Genomic DNA, 12,836 nt, shown 5'->3' with positions numbered 1-12,836 from the left:
CTTCAATTTCATTCAATTCCATTCAATTCAACCCAAGTCTTCAATTCAACTCAATATGACCCGACCCAAGTCTTCAAGTCAAGTCAACCCAACTCAATTCAATTCATTGGATTTTTACAGCTGACCAACTCAACCAAAGTCACTCCTTGCTACCTTCTACCCTCTACCTCTACTTGCTACCCTCTACCCTCACTCCTTGCTACCCTGGATGTTAGCTGGAGACAGGCCATTTTCAGAGGCTTTGATGAGTTTTCTGAGAAGAGGAGGAGGAGGAGCAGAAGGGTAGGAAGAAGGAGGAGGGGAAGAAGAAGAAGAAGAAGAAGAAGAAGAAGAAGAAGAAGAAGAAGAAGAAGAAGAAGAAGAAGAAGAAGAAGAAGAAGAAGAAGAAGAAGAAAGAAGAAGAAGAAGAAGAAGAAGAAGAAGAAGAGGAGGAGGAGGAGGAGGAGGAGGAGGAGGAGGAGGAGGAGGAGGAGGAGGAGGAGGAGGAGGAGGGAGGAGGAGGAGGAGGAGGAGGAGGAGGAGGATTAGGAGGAAGAAACATAGTTATTGCTGGAAGTGACCTTGAAGGTCTTCTACTCCAACCCACTGGAGACCTGCTCGCTTTTCAGACAAATGGTTGTCACAGTCACTTCTTAAAACCCCACAGTGACAGAGCACAAACACACAACACACTCACACATACATGTGTTGGGTTGGGTTGGGTTGAGTTGAGTTGAATTGAAGACTTGGGTTGGGTTGAGTTGAGTTGAATTGAAGACTTGGGTTGGGTTGGGTTGGGTTGAGTTGAGTTGAATTGAATTGAATTGAAGACTTGGGTTGGGTTGGGTTGGGTTGGGTTGAGTTGAATTGAAGACTTGGGTTGAGTTGAGATGAGTTGAATGGAAGACTTGGGTTGGATTGGGTCAAATTGAATTGAAGACTTGGGTTGGATTGGGTTGGGTTGAGTTGAGTCAAATTGGAGAGTTGAGTTGGGTTGGGTGGGTTGAGTTTAGTTGAACTAAAGTCTTGGGTTGGGTTGGGTTGAGTTGAGTTGAATTTAAGACTTGGGTTGGGTTGAGTTGAGTTGAAATTGAATTGAAGACATGACTGCATGCACACACACACAGGCAGACACACACCGATAACAGTGGGTCAATCATGTGCTTTATTTAAAAACGCAGAAAGAACCGTTTCACAACTTTGGCAACTTGGCCAAATTCAAGAACCCTTGTAACAACTTCAAAAACTTTGGCAAAATTCAAGGAAAATTCATCCTTGTCGAATTTTGGCCCATTCACAAATTTCAAGGAGAATTCTTGTAGAAGAGCAAATTCACAAATTTCCAGGAGAATCCTTGAAAACTTTGGCAAATTTGCCAAATTCAAGGAAAATTCAGCCTTGTCTAATTTTGGCCAATTCACAAATTTCAAGGAGAATTCTTGGAGAATAGCAAATTCACATATTTCAAGGAAAATCCTGGTAGAACTTTGGCAAAGTCACAAAACTGAATGAGAATCCTTCCAGAATTTTGGCAAATTCACAAAATTCAAGGAGAATCCTTGTAGAATTTTGGAAAATTTGCAAAATTCAAGGAGAACTTTTGTACAACTTTGGAAAATTCACAAAATTCAAAAACACTTGCACAACTTGAACAAATTTGCAAAATTCAACAAAAATCCTTGTAGAACTTTTTCAAATTCACAAATTTTAAGGAGAATTCTTGTAGAATAGCAAATTCACAAACTTCAAGGAGAATCCTTGAAAACTTTGCCAAATTTGCAAAATTGAAGAGAATCCTTGTAGAATTTTGGCAAATTTACAAAATTTAAGGAGAATCCTTGAAGAATTTTGGCAAATTCACAAATTTCAAGGAGAATCCTTGAAAACTTTGGCAAATTTGCAAAATTCAAGGAGAATCCTTGTAGAGTTTTGGTAAATTTTCAAAAATTTAAAGAGAATCCTTGTAGAATTTTGGCAATTTTGCAAAACTCAAGGAGAATCCTTGTACAACTTCAACAAATTTGCAAAATTCAAGGAAAATCCCTGTAGAACTTTTGCAGATTCACAAATTTTAAGGAGAATTCTCATAGAAGAGCAAATTCACATATCTCAAGGAGAATCCTTGTAGAACTTTGGCAAATTCACAAGATTTAAGGAGAACCCTGGTAGAACTTCAACAATCACAAAATTCAAGGAGAATCCTTGAAAACTTTGGCAAATTTGCAAAATTCAAGGAGAATCCCTGTAGAACTTCAACAAATTCACAAAACTCAAGAAGAATCCTTGTAGAATTTCAGCAAATTTGCAAAATTTAAGGAGAACCCTTATAGAATTTCAGCAAATTTGCAAAATTCAAGGAGAACCCTTGTAGAATTTCAGCAAATTTGCAAAGTTCAAGGAGAATCCTTGTAAAATTTCGACAAATTTGCTAAATTGAAGGAGAATCCTTGTCGAATTTCAGCAAATTCACAAAATTCAAGGAGAACCCTTGTAGAATTTCAGCAAATTTGCAAAGTTCAAGGAGAACCCTTGTAAAATTTCGACAAATTTGCTAAATTGAAGGAGAATCCTTGTCGAATTTCAGCAAATTCACAAAATTCAAGGAGAACCCTTGTAGAATTTCAGCAAATTTGCAAAATTCAAAGAGAACCCTTGTAGAATTTCAGCAATTTTGCAAAACTCAAGGAGAACCCTTGTAGAATTTCGGCATATTCACAAAATTGAAGGAGAACCCTTATAGAATTTCAGCAAATTTGCAAAATTCAAGGAGAACCCTTGTAGAATTTCAGCAATTTTGCAAAACTCAAGAAGAATCCTTGTAGAATTTCGGCATATTCACAAAATTGAAGGAGAACCCTTATAGAATTTCAGCAAATTTGCAAAATTCAAAGAGAACTCTTGTAGAATTTCAGCAATTTTGCAAAACTCAAGAAGAATCCTTGTAGAATTTCGGCATATTCACAAAATTCAAGGAGAACCCTGATATTTTGCAAAATTCAAGGAAAATCCTTGTACAACTTCGACAAATTTGCAAAATTCAAGGAGAACCCTTGTAGAATTTCAGCAATTTTGCAAAACTCAAGAAGAATCCTTGTAGAATTTCGCATATTCACAAAATTGAAGGAGAACCCTTATAGAATTTCAGCAAATTTGCAAAATTCAAAGAGAACTCTTGTAGAATTTCAGCAATTTTGCAAAACTCAAGAAGAATCCTTGTAGAATTTCGGCATATTCACAAAATTCAAGGAGAACCCTGATATTTTGCAAAATTCAAGGAAAATCCTTGTACAACTTCGACAAATTTGCTAAATTGAAGGAGAGTCCTTGTAGAATTTCAGCAAATTTGCAAAATTCAAGGAGAACCCTTGTAGAATTTCAGCAATTTTGCAAAATTCAAGGAGAATCCTTGTAGAGTATCAACAAATTTGCAAAATTCATGGAGAATCACTGTAGCAGTTCAGGAAATTCACCAAATGGAAGGGTAGAACCCTTGTGCAACTTCGGCAAATTTGCAAAATTCAAGGAGAATCAGCAAACGCATCTTAACAATTAGTAGCAACTTCACCGAAATTCACTCTTGTCCCCAACCCACCCAGCCTGAGGACCCACTGGTTGGGGGAGAGGAGGGGGAGAGAAGGGGTCTCTCCCCCCAGAGTTGTCTGATGGCGGGGTTGGTGGGAATGGGAGCCCAACCACAGCAACTGGAAACCATTCTGGCACAGCAATAGGCTGCCCCAAATTTAAATCTGAAACCACTGTAAAAGTCTGACTCACAGACGAACACTATACAGAAGCCTGATGATTGTGGTGGACTCCCATGGAAAGGATGAGACACAAGCGAGTGAACTCGGGATGGGAGTCCAGAGCAATTTCTAGTGCTCCCTTTTTATTGAGAATTTTACACATAGTAAGCATTCACATTGTGGATTACAATAATTAAACATAATACACAGAATTATTTACAATTGTCTGAGCTGCTTGATTGTTTCTAGTGTTTACTTTTAATGTCCTTGTTTTATCTAGGTGACCTTTAGGCAGACATGTATGTATAAGGTCTTAGATTAATCATTACTCAATACTGGAGTCAGAGTTATTCCCACATCTCCCGTTTTAGTTTTTTGATGATTGCGGATGCCTCGGTAGCTTTTTGCCATCTGCAACAACAGCTCTCCTTCCGTAGGCTTCACCCGACACATTCCTAAAAGTCCAGGGAGACATTGGATACAACAGCATACACAAAGAGAAAATATAAAAAGCAATATCACTCCAACAATTAAATGACGAATCCATGAACCATCTGGCAACCAGGACCAAAGTGCAGACCACACGTCCAGTCCCTCGTCTTCCGATCGTAATGGATTCTCATTCAGGGTTTTTTCCATATGCTGTATAGTAGCTGTAATGTTTGGAGAAAAATCAGAGATATACATGCAACAATGCGTATGAATCACAGCGCAAACTCCCCTTGCGCTGCCAAAATAGTGTCCACCGCATATCTGGTTTGCAGGACAAAGTCAAGGATTTTTCCTTGCTCTTCTTCAAGCAGCTTTAGAGTTTTAATGGTTTCTTTAAACATAGTAATTGTCCAATTGTTTAAACGATGTAAATCTCTATAGTTCATCATGACTCCTAAAGGAGGAATAACTCCCCTTGATATCTGTGTCCAGTAGTCATGAGTCAAAACAGAGTTTACTTCCGTTGCGGAACGCGCATTGCGGATATGAGCAGTCCCCAATGATTTTTGAATGAAATGAGATGGGATTACTTTCCCAAAGGTGCAGACTCCTTTCCATCGTGCTGGCATGCGATCATAAGCCATCCGTCCACACAGCAACCATAGATTTGCTCCCAGGAGATGACCAACCGTATTTGGTTCAGCATAGATTAATTGTGCAAAGGATTCCATTAACATAGCCAAATAAGTGGATGGTGGTGCGTATTTCCCATTCACACATTTGGGCAACTGGTTTTCTCTCGTGGTGGGACAACATGTGGCAGGAATATATGGACACCTATTTTCATTGATCAAAGATGTGATATCATATCAAGAAATGTTATGTACAAAGTAAGTGAGATTTTTAGTTTTCATATCATTAGAATAAAACCGACTTCCATTGCTAATAACAATTGTTTTGTTGCAAAATGGATATGTTCCCAAGTAAGTCATATTCTCTGTCTCATTGTGGGTCCAACAGATACCCGCCACCTCTTGGATTCGGCTTCCAAGGTGCAAGGTATTTATGTTACTTATAGTCCAACTGTTAGACCACATCCCTGAACAACCATAGCATTGTCCCTTATACCAGTCACCTTCGGCCAGAGGTACTGCAACCATTGGAAGCCCTGATGTTTTGTGAGTTGGCATGTGCATACATATCCAACAATCAGTTTTATTATGAAGGTTTGCTAGCTTCCCCATGTCCTGGATCAACGTGTTTCTTTCCATTCCCCCAAATCCATCCCCTTGCCCCTTTGGCTGATGATAAGGACACACACAGCGAGCAGGAACCCAAACAACTGTCCCCTCATCTTCAACAGCAGCGTATCCTCTGCCCCAAGTTATCAGCGGGACAGGTCCTCTCCACGTTGGATCTGGTAGTCTCCTATACCGAACTTTCGGTCTTGGTGTACCTGCAGAAGGGGAGGAAGCAAAATGCCTACTGGCTGCCGTAGCAGGAGCTGTCATGTTTAGAAAATTTAAAGTATATAAAGTCATATTAAGAATGTTTTGTATGTAAGGCAAGCCATATCCATCCACTTCCCCCGTTTTTGTTTTTATGTGAAGGAGTGTCCTTTGGAAGTGGCCATTGGTCAATCCAGACTGGCTGAGAGGTTAACAATTGCAATTTTTCCATTATCCAATAACAATTTTTGTGCGAAATTGTGATAGCAAATCTCTACCCCACAAGTTTATATGCAAGGGCAACACAAGAGGTTGAATCCTTGCAGTCTCACCAGTTTCTCTATGCAATGCCTTCAACCAATGTACACTACTTCTTGCAAACTGCATACCACCCACTCCACGAACAGCAGGAGAGTCCTCAAGCGCCCATTCATTTGGCCATTCCTTTTGGCGTATCACAGAGACATCTGCTCCAGAATCTATAAGGCCAGAAAATGATTTTTCTTGAATTTCAATTGTCATTTTTGGTTGGTCTGTAGTCAAATTTTTTGTCAGCGCTAGCAATTCTGCAGCAACTGGAGAACTGGCCATTTCAGTGGACCCAAAACCGCCAGTTCGTGGGATCCCAATTAAAGGATTCATAGGAATGTATGGAAGCAATAATAACTGGGCAATAGAGTCACCGGCCATTAATGATGTAGGAGTATCAGTGTATAATTGTACCTTAATAACCCCTTTATAATCTTGATCAATAACTCCTGGAATAACAAAAAACCCTTTTTCTGATGCAGAAGACCTGGAAAGTACTAATCCCACTGTTTTTTCTGGCAGTGGCCCATGCAAATGAGTGTCCTCAATGTACACTTGATTAGGAAAAGTCACATCAATTGAGTTCAGCATTTTTAAACCCAAACCTGCACTCCCAGTAATTGCAGGCGATGCTTTTGTGACAGCCTTGGGAGCGGGGCTAGCTGCATGCCCCAAATTTAGTTTCCCAGATTTTGGTTCTGATCAGAGCGACATTGATTTGCCCAATGAAACCCTTTTTTGCATTTTGGACAGACTGATTTCGGGCGGATGTCCTATTTTTGGTTTTGTTAAATGCCATTCCCCCCAGGAGCACGGCACTGGGCTTTAAAATGGCCAGGTTTCCCACAATTAAAACAATTTCCTGTAGGTTTCATCCCTTTTTGTAATGCTATAGCCAGAGTCTCCATGTTGTAAGCCTGAGAACCCACCACTGCACATGCCTTTAACAGATCAGCCAGAGTAATCTCACCTCTAGCCACCAAAGGCTGTAAAATACACTTGCAGTCAGTGTTTGCATTTTCAACTGCCAATTTCAGCAAAAGTTCCTTTGCTGCTTCTTCATTAGATATTTGTCTGGTAATAGCCAATTGCAGCCTTTCCACAAAATCACTCAGATGCTGTTTGCTTAATTTGAGAAAAAGACTGTGCTGGGGTTCCCACATCGTGGATGCGGGACAATGCCCCAAGGACAGCTGCCATAACCACTGGAAATACGTGATCAGGCAAATTAGCAGCTTGATCAGCAGTGGATTCAAACAAGCCTGCCTCATAGATCTGGTCTGGCGTATACAGCCCCCTGAATTCCTTCCCCTAGTGATAGCTTCTCTTTGGTATTCTGAGTCAAAGACCACATACTGAGTAGAACTCAATATCATTCTCATTAAATCTTTCCAGTCACTAGGAATCATGCGTGAGGTAGCCAAACTTGTCAGAAGCCCCTTTGTAAAAGGACTTTGAATACCATAATCTTTAACTGCTTTTTTAATTCCCCTAAGAACAGCTAAAAGAATTGGAACCCATTCAGTTTGCAGATTACCTTGAGCATTTATTTGCCTATTAACTGGAAACAAATTCATTTGGGGAATCTCATCAGGCTCTAATTTCCCTTCATTGAAAGCCTGATGCATCATTGCTTGAACTTTCCCCGTTTGTGATTGGATTTTCTCCTCTACAGGCGTAAGCGCTGTTGGGGTTGAGAAGGCATATTTCAATTTAGAAATTGGGGGGTGCAACACAACTCCTTCATAAGGAGGAGGTTCTACTAAAGTTTTTAAAAGAGGTTGTTGCTGAGTTTCTAAAGCAGTCATAACAACCTTCCAATATATCAAAATTTCAGCTGTTGCCCGTGGCTCTTCATGAAAGATAGTTCCAATTCTCCTCCACGTGTCTAACTTTAAAGATCCCTTCTCTGGAGACCAGGGACACTGCCGCCAGATCTCTTGCAGCAGCTCTTTCACATTACCTTTTACCAATCTTCCCTGGTGACTTTGCTCATCGGAAGGTTGCAAAATTGCAACACACACACATACACACACACACACACACACCTAACACCACAACTATCCTAAACCCGTGCATTTGCCGAGCCGCTGAATTTTCAGTGCCGCGCTGCAGCTGGGAACAGTCATGTGAAAATCGACTGCCTTTTTTTTCCCTCTCCACCAGCGCCGTCGCAACTTGGTCCCACTACGAAAGAAGGGTTGGTTCACAGTCAAGGACTAACCCGGACGGGCCCCAACGACATTGCGACACAACGTTGTAATCCTTTTGCTGTGCAATCCTTTGCGACACAACACACACTTGTGAACAGTGCATCCAAATTTAGTCACCACGACGCCCAACAAGGTGTTGAGACTCTGGAAAAAGGGCAGGAACTGGGTGCGTCTACTTTAATGAGAAAAAAAGAGTGTGCACACACGCTTACACACACACACACACACACAGAGACACACACACACACACACCATTTTGGGCCTAGTAAGCCTCCCTGCAGCCCCAAGAGAGCAAAAACAGGCCGCGGAGAGGGGTTACTTATCCCCTGTGCCCTGTTTTGGGCCTAGTAACCCTCCCTGCAGTCCGAGGAGACCAAAAACAGGCCGTGGAGAAGGGTGCTCACCACCCGTGCCCCGTTTTGGGCCTAGTAGGCCTCCCTGCAGCCCCAGGAGAGCAAAAACAGGCTGTGGAGAGGAGTTACTCATCCCCTGTGCCCCATTTTGGGCCTAGTAAGCCTCCCTGAAGCCCCAGGCCGCGGAGGGGGTTACTCATCCCCCGTGCCCAGTTTTGGGCCTAGTAGGCCTCCCTGCCTGAGAGCCAAAATGGGTCACGTGGGGACTCCTAAGAAGGGGCCAGGCCAGCCAGAGGTGGCATTTGCCGGTTCGTCCCTTCCATCTTTTGTTCTTCTACATTCTGGCTCTCCGCATTAAATAATATTGTTCTTTTACAACATGCATACAATCTAGGCTCACGCCTTTAGATGGAAGTGCAAAACAAGCGGTAAAACTTTAATTTCGGAGGGGGGAGGAGTGTGTCTGTGGCAGGCGCATGCAGGCGAACGCCACTCCATTTGGACAAGCGGCGCTTGCGCAGCCTTCCCTCGGGCGAAGGGATCTTGGTCCGTGAGTGGAGAGTGTTTGCGATCACATGGGAACCCACGGGCTCTCGCGCTCAGCTCCACTCGGGTCAGGAAGCAGGACCTCGCCTACGAAAGGGCTACTCCCACGCTGGAAGACGTGCACGAAAGTGCCCACTCGTGGTTTGCAATTGCGCTCATGGATAGAGCACCGCTCGGGCGAGCGGATGGCGCTCACATACAAAGCTCCATTCCCAGGGATGGAATTTCCTGAGTGAACTCAAGCGCACCACCCACTCATTCCCAGGAGCTTCATGCGTGAGTGCCTGCTGGCCTGCCACTCACAGGTGTGGTGCTTCAGGCTGCGAGCACAAGCGAGCTCCGCTCGCATGAGTGTTTCTTCACTCAGAAGCGCAAACAACCTCCGCTCACATGTGCGGACTTTATATACATCAGTGCCTGCTGGCCTGCTGCTTGTGTGCGTGGTTCTTTTGAGTGTGAGCACAAGCGACCTCCACTCCTGCGAGTGTTTCTTCAAATGCGAGAGCTTACATGAGTGTTTCTTCACTCATAAGCGCAAACAACCTCTGCTCCCGCGAGCGGACCTTTGTGCGCGCGATCCTGTTTGCCTGCTGCTTGCACGTGGTGTTTTGAGCGCGAGCATCAGTGACGTCGGCTCGTGCGAGCATTTCTTCGAGCGCAAGGGCCAATGGTGGTTGAGGTACTCCCCGTTAGGAGAATGAGGGCACTCAGGGAAACCTAGTGAGAGTGGTGATGAATAACACACAACCAGCACACAGGTACACTGAATAGTAAAATGTAAGTTTTACTTCTAGTAAACGGGTAAACAAAGTCCAACAAACAGTCCAAATCATACACGGTTAAAGCAGTTAGTATTCAAAACAATCAGTCCAGGGATAATCCAAAAATGAAGTCCAGTATCATAAACAAAGATCAGTAAACGGAGTTTGCAAACAGCTGCAAGACTCATAGCAATCCAAGCAGAATGACGATCAGGCAAAAGGCAAAAGGGAAATGCAAGAAGTAACAAACCAGGTTTCTAGCTCCATCTTCTGGCCGTTGGAGGAACCTCCGCCAATCACAATTACAGCATTCTCTTAAAGATATTTAAGAGTATTAAGTGATTATCCTGGTTTATATATTGCCAACCCAACTGTTAGGGGATTATCATTCCTAACAACGGTCTCTACTCGCGGGAGTGGACCTTCGCACGCGAGTTCTCGCCTGTCCACCGCTCGCGCGAGTGGAGCGTCACGCACCTGCGTGGGCCCGTTCCTTCCGCTACACACTCCAAACATAACAACTCCCCAAACAAAATACACACACACCCTCATAAACAAAAATAAATAACTAAATCAACAATCGCACTCCTGCAAATTGATCGGAGGACGACGCTCCATATCACAGGAGGGAACATGGCCACCGCGGCCAGCTCTTTCGGTCCACATCCAACATGTCTTTGGTGTAGTATGGCTTCAGTTCGTTCTTCCACATGAGCTCGTCCACCATCCGGATCAGCTCGTCCACCTGAGCCCGGCGTTCCGACCCTACCGCCCGGTTGTTAAAAGCCAGGCACCAGTTCCCGCAACTCTGAATTTGCGACTGCAGAGGCTCCAAGCTGTCATCGTTGTCGTCGGACAGCAGGTTGTGAAGAGAGCGTCCCTCCAGCTCTTCTTTGCGGGTGAACAAGACGATCATGTACGCTTTGGCTTTTAGGCTGAAGATGTCTTTGATGAGCCGGGCGACCTCCAACTCTTCCCGGCTGAAATGGGCCAGGTGGATGACTTGGACGATGGCGTGGGGTCCCGGCGCACACACCTTCATGCACCATTTGATCTCAGCGCACATCACCCGCTCCGAGTGCTCGGTATCGAAAAAGCCCGACATGTTGATGACGGCCAGGCGCCTCCCGTCCGGCAAGATCTCCGTGGCCATTCTGCACTTGGCGGTGATGGAACTGGAGGACGGCCGGGATGGGAAGGCGTCCACCCCTAAAATGGTGTTTCCGGTCGCACTTTTCCCGCTGCCGGTTTTGCCCACCATGACGATCCACAGCTCCGGAGCTGAAAGGAAGAGAAGGAACAAATTGGTCAGCGGCATCAACGTCCTTCGCGTGGGAGAGAAGACGAAAATTTCCACCGTTCTCCTAACACAATCACAGAGGGGGAAGGGACCTGGGAGGTCATCCAGCCCACCCCCCTCTCCAGCAGGAGACCTTACAGAATTGTAAACTCAGAGAGCGGGAAGGGGCCTGGCAGGTCATCTAGAAGAACCCCCAGCTCAAGCAGGAGACCCTCAGAGAATTATTAGACTCACCGAGTCAGAAAGGAACTCGGAGGTCATCTAGTCCAACCCCCAATCCAAGCAGGAGATCCTTAGAGAATTATTAGACTCACTGAGTCAGAAGGGACCTTGGAGGTCATCTAATCCAACCCCCAATCTAAGCAGGAGACCCTTAGAGAATTATTAGACTCACCGAGTCAGAAGGGACCTCAGAGGTCATCTAGTCCAACCCCCAATCCAAGCAGGAGACCCTTAGAGAATTATTAGACTCACAGAGGCAGAAGGGAACTCGAAGTTCATCTAGCCCAACCCCCAATCCCAGCAGGACACCCTTAGAGAATTATTAGACTCACGGAGAGAAAAGGGACCTTGGAGGTCATCTAGTCCAACCCCCAATCCAAGCAGGAGACCCTTAGAGAATTATTAGACTCACTGAGTCAGAAGGGACCTTGGAGGTCATCTAGTCCAACCCCCAATCCAAGCAGGAGACCCTTACAGAATTACATAGTTTGGAACGGACCTCGGAGGTCATTTAGTCCAACCTCCCGCCGCTCGGGCAGGAAACCCTCTGCCATGTCAGGCAAAATGGTTTTCCAACCTCTTCTTCAAAAGGCTGTTCCCCCTGCTTAATCCTTCTGTCCAAAAAGGTGCTCAGATGGGGGTGGGGGAGGGGAGGAGGCGGGTTGGACTAGATGACCTCCGAGATCCCTTCCAGGACATTTCGAAGTCAAAGATTTTACCCGATGTAGCTGCACCCATGTGTGCCGGTGCTGGCACTGCTCCGCCACCGCCGATCTTTGGGGTTTCTAAACGGGAAGAGCAAGCGAAGGAGGGAGGGAGAAGGTTCTGGAAGCCTCTTCTGGCAGGACGGAAGGAACAAGAACAAAAGAGAAAGAAGACGAGAAGAGAAAAAAAAACAGGGAGGAGAGGAAACGTGAGGCTGGGGTTTTTTTTGCACCCCGCGCTGAGGGCTTCCTTCCTGTTGTGTCTCTCCAGGCCTCCATTTTGCACACACAAAAATATGACCCCGAGGGAGGCCCACGTTTCTTGGTGGTCGTGCTAGTTGTGGTTGTTGCTGGATATTTTTTGATCCAGTTTTAAAATACTTATAAGATACAAAATGCAGAAGCGAGCAGACAAGCAGTGGAGAGGATGAGGGGGAAGAGAAGTGAGGCAGGAGAACAGAGAGAGAGAGAGAGAGAGAGAGATAGAGAGATAGAAAGAAAGAAAGAAAGAAAGAAAGAAAGAAAGAAAGAAAGAAAGAAGGAAGGAAGGAAGGAAGGAAGGAAGGAAGGAAGAAAGAAAGAAAGAAAGAAAGAAAGAAAGAAAGAAAGAAAGAAGAAAGAAAGAAAGAAAGAAAGAAAGAAAGAAAGAAAGAAAGAAAGAAAGAAAGAAAGAAGAAAGACACAGAAAGGAAGGAAGGAAGGAAGGAAGAGAAAGGAAGGAAGGAAGGAAGGAAGGAAGGAAGGAAGGAAGGAAGAAAGAAGGAAGGAAGGAAGGTAGAAGAAAGGGAAAGATAAAAAGAAAGAACAAGGAAGGTAGAAGAAAGAT

The 12,836-nt window shown here is 44.4% G+C and overlaps 1 protein-coding gene across 1 annotated transcript; it reads right to left on the bottom strand.

The window, feature by feature from the left end:
• Nucleotides 1-10,120: 10,120 nt before the first annotated feature.
• Nucleotides 10,121-12,501, bottom strand: LOC113429439 (GTPase IMAP family member 7-like). Its single transcript, XM_087949040.1, has 2 exons — nucleotides 12,026-12,501; nucleotides 10,121-11,065 (listed from the first exon to the last, which is right to left on the bottom strand). The coding sequence occupies exons 1-2, from the start codon at nucleotides 12,042-12,044 to the stop codon at nucleotides 10,404-10,406; spliced, it is 681 nt and encodes a 226-aa protein (XP_087805166.1). The 5' UTR covers nucleotides 12,045-12,501; the 3' UTR covers nucleotides 10,121-10,403.
• Between the last annotated feature and the right edge of the window lie 335 nt (nucleotides 12,502-12,836).

Source organism: Notechis scutatus, unplaced genomic scaffold (genome assembly GCF_049901735.1).
Source record: "Notechis scutatus isolate UNSWTSFEM ecotype Mainland unplaced genomic scaffold, rNotScu1.2 NSCUSCF56, whole genome shotgun sequence".
NCBI classification, from domain to species: Eukaryota; Metazoa; Chordata; class Lepidosauria; order Squamata; family Elapidae; genus Notechis; species Notechis scutatus.
This window is presented reverse-complemented; position numbering and strand designations above follow the sequence as displayed.